General features: G+C 39.3%; 1 protein-coding gene across 7 annotated transcripts in view; it reads right to left on the bottom strand.

Moving 5' to 3' along the window:
* Positions 1-11,906, bottom strand: part of MON2 (MON2 homolog, regulator of endosome-to-Golgi trafficking) — a 140,997-nt gene that overhangs the window by 56,075 nt on the left and 73,016 nt on the right. For 6 of the 7 annotated variants that reach the window (XR_003093008.1, XM_025198763.1, XM_025198764.1 and 3 more), the window contains 7 exons: positions 11,363-11,544; positions 7,048-7,160; positions 3,510-3,614; positions 2,894-2,974; positions 2,735-2,808; positions 2,567-2,657; positions 250-351 (listed from right to left, as the gene is read on the bottom strand). Coding sequence is in view for 6 of the 7 variants with exons in the window: in XM_025198763.1 (XP_025054548.1) it covers positions 250-351; positions 2,567-2,657; positions 2,735-2,808; positions 2,894-2,974; positions 3,510-3,614; positions 7,048-7,160; positions 11,363-11,544 (748 nt within the window). In the remaining variant the exon portion in view is untranslated. The remainder of the gene's footprint in view (positions 1-249; positions 352-2,566; positions 2,658-2,734; positions 2,809-2,893; positions 2,975-3,509; positions 3,615-7,047; positions 7,161-11,362; positions 11,545-11,906) is intronic. The other variant, XM_025198765.1, reaches the window with a different exon arrangement.

Consider the following 11,906-nt stretch of genomic DNA (forward strand, 5'->3'; position numbering starts at 1 on the left):
TTTCAAACTTTGATTTGCTTGAGTTATACCAAGTCAAATAGTAAATTAATGATCAGGTTTATTTCAGATGTTTGAAGGCAGATATTTAGCACTCTTGACAAAAATAACAATCTCAATAAAGTACCATCTTAAATTTAAAATATGATAAATAAGTTCCAAAAACAGAACATTGTTACTTTATTAATTAAGTTCATACTGAGAAAGATTTAACTAAAATACATATTAATACCATTGAGAGAAATCAGTTACCTCCAGGAGGTGACCAGTCAGAGGTCTCCACAGAATCTCAATCCTGTGCATGTTAACTAATCCTGTTTCCAACAATTTAGCAACAGCAAAAAGAGATGGTTCCTAGATAAAATGGAATTTGAATAAGTGATTGGAGAGGTCATGTTTAATTTTAGAACTTTTCCCCCTCTCATTTACAACTCAGCTTTTTCCAGTTGTACTACTGTATTTTGCAACTTGCAACCACAGCATTCACTCTATAGCAGGGGTGGGCAATTTTTCAGCTGCAGGGCCACTTAAGTTTTGGTGAGCCACACAGATTAAAATTTTTTAGAAGATATAATTTTAACAAATTATAGATAAAACACAAATCGTACACTAGAAATTAAACATCTACTATAACATTTTAATTTTATTAAAAAAAAATATTTTGTCCTGATTTACTGTTTTTCTTGAGCAGTGTTTATAGAGGCAATTGCATAATAGCTCAACGTAAATCTTACTCTTGTATAGTGTGTGGGGGAAGGGGAGGGTGGGAGAAGAGTGTTGGGTGGGGCGAGTGTGTTGGTGAGATCTGGGGGGGTGAGTGGGGCTACATGCAAGCTAGGTCCTGGAAGCTGGCTGTGGGGGAAGAAAGAGGAAGTGGCAAGGTGGGGGGGGTGGCAGGAGGCACATGCAGAGTTTACTTGAGCAGTGCAGGTATATGTGCAATCCACCCCTCCTCCCCTTGATCTGGCCAGTGCCTGCCCCTGTGGCACAGTGCATGGGGCCATGCTCCCACCCATCCCCAGCTCTGGCCCAGTCAGTGTGCACAGTGCTGGGTGCAGATGGGGCTCCGTCCCATGTGGAGTGATGTGGCAGCAGCCCCAGGTCAGATCCAATCAGTTGCCAAGCCAGATCTGGTCCACAGGCCATATTTTTCCTACCCCTGCTCTATAGCTCCTAAGACTGGGAGGTTTACATTGAAGCATCCGCAGTATTTTAAGATCAGGCACATGAGATAGAAGCAGTATGTCATGAAGATTAGCTTGATAAGTTCTTTCTACATTTTCCATTAGCATGAGTAACAAGAGTATTAAAATCTCTCCCTAAGGTCTCGGATGTGAAAAAAACAGTTTTAAGCCATCTATACCCCATAACACATTTTCTTAAAAAAGTAGTAAGGCTCTTAATTCTACCACCAGACTTTCAAATTATTATATTAAATATAAAGCAACAGCAAGATCATTTTACCCAAGGCTCATATCACAACAGTATATGTGAAATCAAAATTTAAAGATGCCTGCAGAGATGGGATGAAGCTCTCATTCATATGATCTGTATGCAAAATACTTGCATTTTTTAATGCCAAAAAAAAGAGTACACATCTACCAAATAGCTAAAAGGAGCATTATAAATTAAGTATTCAGCGCTTAAGTGTTTTCACTTATGTGCGTTCCTTCTTGTTTTTAGTTGATTTTAAATCCATATTTTGTTTAACTTAATTTCCTTTTTATACTTCATTTTTTTCTGAATTTTGTAAATTTTATAGATTATATACCAAAAATACTTATTCAATTTTCTTTTTTTCCCCCCTATTGCTACTGTCAACATAAAAGATTAATCAATAGAACATTTGACAACATTTCTCAAGAGGATCAAATGGTTGTAGATCCTCATATCTCCCTAGATGACAGGGGACTAGAGTGCCGGTTTGTGGGTAAAGAAACACATATCTGGAGCAGCAGCTGTTACATTCTAATTGTTATGTATAGACAAGTTGAGAAGGATACAAACATAGCAAAAATACTGCAACTTTAATACTAGATACAGCAGGTAAAGTTGGAATGGTGCTTTGCTGGTGCCCTTTTGAAACATTCACCTTTTGAAACTGTTCCAAGTGTATGCATGTCCATACCCTTTGAGGCCGCTAGGGGCTTTACCACTCTTCCCAGAATTTAGACCGAAACTGGCAAGCGTGCTTTTCAAAGCATTTTACAAAAGATACTGAAACTGAAAACTTCTATACAACTAAGAACAGCATCATTCACAATGTCTAGCTAAGTAAGTCTGTAAGACTTACTAAACATTATCTATGCACAACAATTTATTAGTGGAAAAACATGACAGCAATTAATTAATAGTATGAAGTGGAACATAATACAAGTACTAAAAGAAATCAGAAAATTTATGAAATATAAACAAGGAATATCATTGTTCTTGATTTATTTTATGCTCACATGCACTATTCATTTATTTTAATATTCAAAAGTGTGACCTAGCTTCATGAAGTAAACAAACAAGTCTAATACCTATCTCACTGAAATATCTTAAAAAAATATAACAAAGTATTTTATACCTTATTATTTCCATACGCCATATCCATGGCTTCCAGAGACAAGGAGCAAAGGGCATTTATTAAATGATGTAAAGACACATCATCAAGGTACCTGAAAAATATCAGCTATCAACATACTGTCAGGGTTTACACAAACAAATATTATGATCATAAGATGATGTTTCTTACTGTGAACTTTCAAATAGTCTTGAAAGTATGTTGGATATAACTGGCAGATCAGTCATAACTGCAGTAGTTAGAACCTATGAACAAACAGAAGTTTGCTTCATAAACTACAAGAGAAATACTGCACAAACATTAAATTTTATAATGAACAATTAAACTTACTGTGCTGGGTCCTTCTACAGCTCTTCCTGGTTTTAAGGCACCCCCAACACCAGGTTTTAATCCCAGAATCCAAACAAGATGCTAAAACACAAAAATAAATTTCTAATAGTGGTATACCAACTCATGAATATTAAGTACTCTGCTTATATTTAAGAGATCAGATCTCCAAATACTTATTTGAATACAGTCAGAGAAATCTCATCAGATTCTGCTTTACCTGCTTTGGAGAGCAGCAAGCTTGTACATGTTTTTACAAGGTATGTTTGTAGAGCACAAGGGAACAATGTGATGAAACAGGATCAACTGGAGGTAACATACCACCCCAGACACAGCTTATTGGTAAAATGTAGCTCTAAAGCAGCCACCCTACTTCTGATTCAGGAGATGGCTCACAGGGCTGCTTCACCTTATGTAGATATTCTTTGAAAACATATTTAACTGAGTTCAGAGGACAGGTGTCACAGCACTCCTTTGAGAGAGTCTGAACATGCACTGAAGACATAATCTAAGTTTTTCTGCTGCTGTGGCATATGGATGATGCTCACATGAGACAAAGGCCAGTTATCACCAAAAAGCAAGTAATCAGAAAGCAGGACATGCATTACATATACTATACCTGGAGAGTAGCCAGGGCTAGTTGCCATGATGTACCAAGAACAGCTCCATGGCAGTGAGCCAAGTTAAGCAATGTCCTCATGCACTGGATATTTTTTGAAGTCAGCTAAATAGAACATTTAAAATGGTTTTATTTTTATTATGGCAAATCAACTGCATTCCTAGGAAAACGACTGTAATCCTAAATTATTTAATGGTAAATTAAATTGAAAAAATGAACTTGTGTGGTATATATAATTGTAGGGAAGTAACTCAATAGCTTTAAGAACTGCCCCCATCTTCCAACTAAATAGATTAAATATAGTTTGACAGCAAAGAAAGAAAAACTACTCTCAATATCTACTACAGAAATATGTATACTATGAGCTACCTGAAACATTTTTTTACATGGTTGTCCAACTCACTTCTAAAATAATAATTCCTAAACCTCAGTGGAGGGCAATAAAGTATGGATGTTAATAATGGGTGCCAATGCCAGATTACTCAAGTATAGAAGGAAATATCTTCAACAACTGTTTGAGTATGCCTATACTGCAGACCACAGCAAAGTCTGGGCTCCTAAGTACATCCATATTGAACTTGCCATGCCACCTGAAAGCTTCTACCTGTGTAGCCACATCCACACTGGAACTCTAGTAAATCAGGTTAGGTACTACAATTCCTGGGAATGTGCTGCAAGGTTCTTAACATTCCACCAACTACCAACAGGTGCTCTAGGAAATGCTTCAGTCTTCTGTGAAACAATTTTTCTGTCTTTCCCAAATTTCTGCATAGAAATGTCCTTAGGCTACCAAAACATTTAACAGAGGCACTGCTGACAACACATTCTTCACTTCTGTCTGTTCTAGCTGCTGCTATCTAAGCCATGCATCCAGCATAGCTGGATGAACTATTCTGGCTCGTGGCTACACTTGTTTCGCAGCTGGACCCAGACAGAAGATACGGAAGGCTGCATTTCAGCAGCAGCTTATGATGCTTGTTAGACAGCAACAGGTCACAGGTTCATTCATGTTGTATGGTGACATAGCAGATTGGAGACAAACTACAGGCAGTCCTCAGACTTACGACATGATTGGTTCCTGAAAACTGTCTTAGGTCAAAACGCTGTAACTCGGAACCAATTTTCCCATAGGAAAGGTTATAAATGGGGGACTGGTTCCTGATCCAAGGCCCGATACTCTATTTACACCAAAAATAACCCAGAATTTTGTACTCAATCAATTATAGATGAGTAATATAGCTACATTAATGTATTTATATTGTAAATAGCAATCCTATTGATTTGTAAGGACTTCTTTGAGGTGACTTTGCTGGACTTTTTGAAGGGTTCTTGGCTGGAGTCTTCTCAGGAGTCTTGGCTGCAAGTTTTTCTGAAGTCTTGGCTGCTTTCTTAAAGAAAGTGTCCAAGGAAGTTTGGACAGATGCTCTCCAGAGAGATGGGCGACGCAGCAAACTCATTCGCTGGTATCGCGTCAGATCAAGCATTGTAAAGTTGAAACTGACGTCAGAAAGTTGAAACAGGGCGTTTATAAACACTAAGTGCGAACCATTGTAACTCGAAACGTTTTAAGTCGAGGACTGCCTGTATATGCTCCAAGCATCAGACTTCCCAATGGACCAGCAATTCTGATGAAGAACAACTAGTACAGAGTGATAGGCTTATTTTCATGGGACCTACCAAGAGGAACTGGCCGTAACCTCAGAACTTCCACATGACAAAGTAGACCTACATGGGTCTGAGAGAGGACCTCCAGTACCAAGACGTACAAATAAGGGAAGCCATGACAGCCCAGAAGCCACGGGGAAGCTGCCTGCCTTAGACTTGCACAGACCTGTGACTAAGGAGTTTGGTCTTAGCAAGTCACTTGTCAGTGCTGTGGTAGTGAAGATCTGTAAAACTATTCTGTGCTTTACCAGTGGATACAGGACATAACTATCTGCTTGAACTAACAGCTGAGCCTCCTAGTATGAAAGGTACAGAGAGCGGTATGCACAGAAATATGTATTCATGCTTGCTATACCTGCAATCTCAGCTTTGATTCTTTTTAAATGATTACAAACTTAGTAAATATGAAGTGCCAATTGCATATTTAAATATTTTCCTCCAAACGATCCAGAGGGAAGGCTATCTTCTACAGCTTGTTCCACAGCCTGTTCAAGCACTGTGGCCTGTTTCTCTGACTTAGCTCCTCCAGTGCTATCCCAGTCCCTTTTCCCTATACCATCCCTGCTGTCCCAGATGAAAAGCTTGTCACATTCAGGAGCACTTAGTTAAACTCCTTAAGTAAGTTAGGGTAGATGGGCCAAGAGTCACAAGTATAAGCTGCCATCCTTTGCCTTTAAGACGGTGTCCTTCAGATTTCAAATGCACTTCCTTCCAATCCTCTGCTTTTCCAGCCCCTTCCAGATGCTATATCAGTGAAGATCTTGGATGCTTCTCCTGAAATCAAGGTCCTTGCTGTACTCACACCAAACTAAGTAGAATCCCATTGATCTCCTTTCATCAGCTAATGGAAACACTGTAATAACACCTCATGAGGCTGGCTTGGCTGAACTGAGCTGACTTGAACAAAGCAGGCAGAACACGGGGTGGGCCACATGCAACAAAAGACAACCACATCTACAGAAACCAAAAGGAAACTTCTTATGTAGAGGACCTGAGTAGAAAGTAGAGACAGGACTGAGGAATTTTGAGATGGCACTGGGTATGTGAAATATTAGCTCTACTTCCCAAGCTTAAATCAATTGTAAAGTGTTTGGTAAAATCTATTTTAAAGCAAAACCTATGCTTTTTACCCATATGCTTAAGTATGCAACCAAGTCCAGGTTTAAAGTCCACAAGCATGGACACAGGGGGCTCATGTCAGAATGAACAAATTGGCTAAAACACAAGAGCCTGGGTACTGCAGTGTAGACATATCCTTTTCATGATTACAGATATTTACTGTTCACTGAATAGTTCTTTCTAAAACAAAATGGGATCTCTAAGTAAATGGTACTGTTATTTCAAATTCTTTTATATAACAAAAACAGTGTCTGTATCTTTGTGTACTTTGGCGTTTATCAATTGGGGAACGCCTGGCTATCAGAGACGTTACACCAGAGATTACTACATGGAAGTGGTTCGTTATTTCAAATAACTGTCTATTGCAAAAGACAGTTTAAAAAAATTAAAATATGAAAATGACTGGTGCAGAGAACGAGAATGAGCATATGGATGCAATTAATTACAGAGATGTAAAAGGGGAGGGAGGAACGAACTAACCTAGTATCAGCTGATCCAAGAGAGCCATTTTGTGTCACCCTCATCCACAGTAATTGAAAACTAAACTACATAGTTAACCCGTGAAGGAAAAACTGTTCATTACCATGGTTTAGATTCTACTTGTTGCAGAATGAAGTAGACACAAAAGGTTACTGAGAATCAGATGGCATGAGGTAAGTTCCCCTTTCAACATGCTTACCTGTTTATACGCCCATATGCAAAGAATGGAAAATAATTAAACATAAAAAATAGCTATTTAAAAAGTCTGATTTACCATTACTGTTCCCTGTGGCTGCAGAGCAAGTGGTTGTCCAACTGCTACAACTTGCTGGTGAGACTCACTTGATGGACTGATCATCTGAACATTCTGCCCCTGAATGGAATATGCTAGGGAGCAGAGAAAAATCCTCATTTAAAATACAATAAACACTGTAATAACAATTTTCAATTTCTACAACATATAAGCATGTGTGATGTTACCGAAACACCTATATCTAGTGTTATTAACATGGTTGAGAACATGGACTTTTATTTATATGTATGCCAACTTGTCACCATTTTATAGAATAAAGATTAGTTCTTTATACTATCTACTATATACTAGTTGCAGCCCAAATGAGAAACCAGTTTAAAAGACCACATAACTTCTAATTGAAAAATATGTACCTACTAGGGGTGTGTGAAATGGGCAGTATTAGATTCGAATCCAGCCCAAATCAGGGACAGTGATTCGATTAGTTGATTCCGATCACTGCCCCCAATTTGATTTGGCTAAATCTGAACCTGAAGATTCAGTGCTGATTCAGCCAGACACAGCTTTAAATGTTTTTTCTACATACCTCAAGGTACCAAGCGCAGCTTGTGAACACTGCAATGGTGTGGCAGACAGCAGTGTGGGGGGGCCCTCTGCATGCTTGGTGGCAAACCCGGAAGTACTTCCAGACCTGGTCCACTTCTGGGTCCGCCGCCGAGTGTGCTGGGGGCCTCCCCATACCCTCCCAGCTCAGCAATCAGCTGCAGGGGGATCCTGGGTGCCCCCAGACCCAGGAGGCACCAGTTGCTGAGCCAGGGAGGGTGCGCCCCCCCCAGCATGTTCCCCAGAAGACCTGGAAATGGACTGGAAGTGCTTCTGGTCCACTTCTGGATTTACTGCCAGGTGCACTGGGGAGCCCCTCCGTGCTCCTGTGGGACACTCCATCTACCCCACCATCGCAGCACTTACAAGCTGCCTGGTACTTTCAGGTATGTAGAAAAAGCATTTAAAACCATGTCCGAACAGTTGACCCTTTGCAATTTGATTCGGAGGGTTCCGATTCGATTTGGAGAGATTAAAGGGTCTCCTGATTTGGAGATTCAGCCACTGAATCAGGCCAAATTGAATCAGCGACCGAAGCTTCACATAGCCCTAGTACCTACCCAGAATTTAAAGCAATGATTCTCAACTGAGGTGTCACAGTACCCCTGGTGTGTCATGAGATCCTTTTAAAGATGACACCTACACAGGATTCATAAAGTAAACCTAGAGATTTCAAATAGAAATCCATAGTGGCAAAAAACATTTGACCTACTGCACTATTTCCAAGTTCTCTGCGACAGATCTACTCTATTATTTGTCCATAATCAAAAAGAATACAAAGTAAGAGCTGGAATTTTCTGAATAATGCCTTGAATCTAACAGGTTGAGAACCACTGGTTTAGAGTGAATAAAGGTTATTCACCTGTAGCTGGAGCTTGTACATTCCAATCATTGGGATGTACCAACAGTACAACCTGGACCACCCAGGCTGCCTACCTTGGGCTAGGAATATGCAGGGGCCTCTTGTAAACATTACCCAGGATTATATAAACAAAGACAAAGGAAAGTGATTGTTACATTTTTTGTGTTCATTTGTTTACTTTTGTGCATTGGCACCACTTCAGAAGCAGTGTAATATAGTCTGCTGTTCTATTTTTTTCTATATAGTTATTGGTCAGTCATGCTCCCTTGTTAGTATAGGCTTTTTTTCCCCCCCAACGTAAGAATTTATTTTAGAAAATTAACAAAAGGTGATGATAATAGTAAAATCTCAAAAGATAATCTTAAAATCTCAAAGAAGGACTTTAGAGGTTAGCACCAAAAACAATTTTTAAACTTGACTGGAATTCAAATCAATAGCATCATGAGTGAATATACCAAATTTCATGAGTATTAAGTATATTTTACATAATGGCATATATGACTTTTTAGATTGGTCTGCATTGGAGCATTTTGAAACTTCAAAAAGCATAACATGGAATTTGCCAAGCTTGCAATATACTACCTGTCCACACACAAATGTTTTGCACAATTATTGCCAACACTGTCATAAATGCATTTGCTCTGGATATGGCTCTTCACAGTCCTCTCACTGAGTCACTCATTGTGTACTGCTGCAGTTCTAGTGTACAGATAAAATTAGGGTGTCAGAGCTTCCTTGTTGCAAGTAGTCTTTCTACCCTTCTTCCTGCTACCCCTCGATCTAAACTCTACTGTATACTTGATCATTTTGTTTTAAGGTTTTTGAAATTTTATTCATAAAACTTTGGTTTTTTTAAGAAAATTAGCTCTTTAAAGAATCTTGAGCATAACATGAAGCCTCTTAATGACCCTTAATGAAACAAAAATTCAATTCAATATTAGAAAAAACAAAATTTCATGCACTGAGAAATGCCTAATTGATACCATTCATGTTCCTTTGAAGGTTAATGGCACAGCTATAACTATAGACTGCTACTCCTACAAGATCCCTCTGAGATCTGTGCTGGGAAATGTGGGATTGGTACCTAGCATGCATCAGCATTAAACTGAATGAATGCTTCATCTGCAAGCTGCAGTGATGCATATCCAACCCACTATAAGTTATACAGATGCGATACACCATCAAAAGTTATGATTCAATCAAACCATCGTAAGTTCCAATAGTACAAAAATGTCATGATTAGACGAGCCTTCTTTGTAGGGGTGCACCAATAAAGAATTTTGGCTGATACTGATAGCCGATTATTAACCAGCCACATCAGCCGATACTGAGCCGATTGCCGGTACGCAGTCCGGTAGCCTGGAGAGCAGCATCCAGCAGGTAAGTTTGTGGGGGTGGGGGAAGGGGAGTAGGGGATGGAAGAGACATGGGGAGCAAATCGAGCACCCCTCCTTCCCCCACGGTGAGGGAGGAAGTGAGGCTGGGGCTGTCTAGCCAGGGTGGGGCAGGGTGCAGGATAGGGCTCGTCTGGGGGGCAGGGCAGCTCCCACTGCTGCGTGCACCCCTGGGGAAGGCATGGGGGGGGGGGCATGTGTCCCCCAGATTTGTGCTCGAGGTGAGGGCAGGCCGCACCAGACTCTTCCTGGCCTGTGTTCGGAGTGGGCAGAGGTGGGGCGGGCAGCAGGGGCTCTGGGAAAAGGGCTACAGGGTGAGGCTCTGAAGCCTTTTACCACTTTCTTAATAGGTGTGAGCTATATCAAAGGTATGCTATAAAGGAATGCTATATCTGAAAACATGCCCAGAAGCCTCACCCTAGCAGGGGTTCTGTAGAGCAAAATAAGGGAATGTGTAAGGTACCCTAAAATAGCTTCAGCTTCTCTTAATTTATAAGATTTTTTTTTTTTTTTGGTGGGTGGAAGGACTAAAGGGGTCCCTTACCAACCTATGCATGCTCTAGCCTCTAACCTATCCACTGGATCATGCAAGGACTTTCAACCTTGAGTAGTCCCCTTGCAAAATCAAAGGACAGCAGGGGGAAGCAAAAAAAGAAAGAGATGGCTATGGTGGCACCTAAACCACTTTCCTACAGGCAGGGAAAGGTCCTTGAGTTTGCACCATGGTAAGAATGATGCAAACACATAGTGTCATAAGATAATCTGAGTAATATAATGCAAGGTATCTAGAATATTCTTTTCTATGTAAAGTGCACTAGAGCATAGAGAAGTTTTGTTTGAAAATATAAATATTGAATCATAACTTTTTTTTTTTTTTTTTTTTTTTTTTTTTTTAAAAAAAAAATAAAATTTTTTAAAATTTTAAAAATTTTTTTTTTTTTTTTTTTTTTTTTTTTTTTTACAAAGAGCAATCAAGATTTTTAAAATGTTAAATAAATATATATTTTTAGGGAATGCTGGAGAAAGGCACATGTGCTATGATATATGGAAAGCCTCAAAGTAATGTGGAACAGCATATTCCTTGCATCGAAAAAAAGCCTAACCTACCACGCTTCTTTTTCTTTTTCAAGGTTCAGTGTGGATGAATAAAATAAGGATCATGCAAGGCATTAGTAACAGACATGATTGCACAGAGATCACTGCGACTACAATCACAACTGTTGCCCTGCAGCATCAGGACCTAAATAGGATACTTTTAGTCACTGCACAGGCACGTATTTTAGATTAGTAAATATTATATCCCCATATGCGAGCACCCATGTCTTGGAAAAAAGTTCAAGTTTGTTACTATGATTCAGAATTATTTACAACATGAAATACTGATTTGAGAGGGAGAGAGAGAGAAGGAGAAAGCAGGACAGAGAAGATTAGGTTAACAGATGAAAGTATATAAATTAAGGATAAATTATGCTCTTACTTTTATTGGAAAGAGCTACAGTTGTGCTGTTCAGTACAGTCAGAGCATAATGAGGCGGCAAGGAGCCTTTGCAAATGGCAGTGATAAAGGCATCTCTGGAAGTTACAAGACCCAGTCTTCCGCAAAGTGCAGCCATGGTCAGTTCTGCTTTTAAAATATTTTCTGTGGCAGCTTCATCCGTGCTGAAAGTATATAGAACATTTAGTAGGGATTAGTCATCAAAAGATGATACAGAAGCTAATTAGAAGTTAGATAAAGCCAGTAAGAATTCAGAGACAAAAATTATCAACACTGAAAACATTAAAGATCAAATGTACCCAATTGATAAAATATTTCTGAATTCTAATTCGCATTATATAACACTGCAGTTCTGAAGGATTTAGCATAAGGAACACAGAGTAGTTGCATCAACTTCTGCCATCAGAAAAGTATTTTAAAACAATGATTCAAGAAGTGTGGACTTTCTGAAAGAAAAAGTTAGGGTAAAACGATAGCTTTTAGTAACGGCACCAACAAACATTCACCATTTCTTCCCCAACCGCTC

Source organism: Alligator sinensis, unplaced genomic scaffold, assembly GCF_000455745.1.
Source record: "Alligator sinensis unplaced genomic scaffold, ASM45574v1 scaffold375_1, whole genome shotgun sequence".
NCBI lineage: Eukaryota > Metazoa > Chordata > Crocodylia > Alligatoridae > Alligator > Alligator sinensis.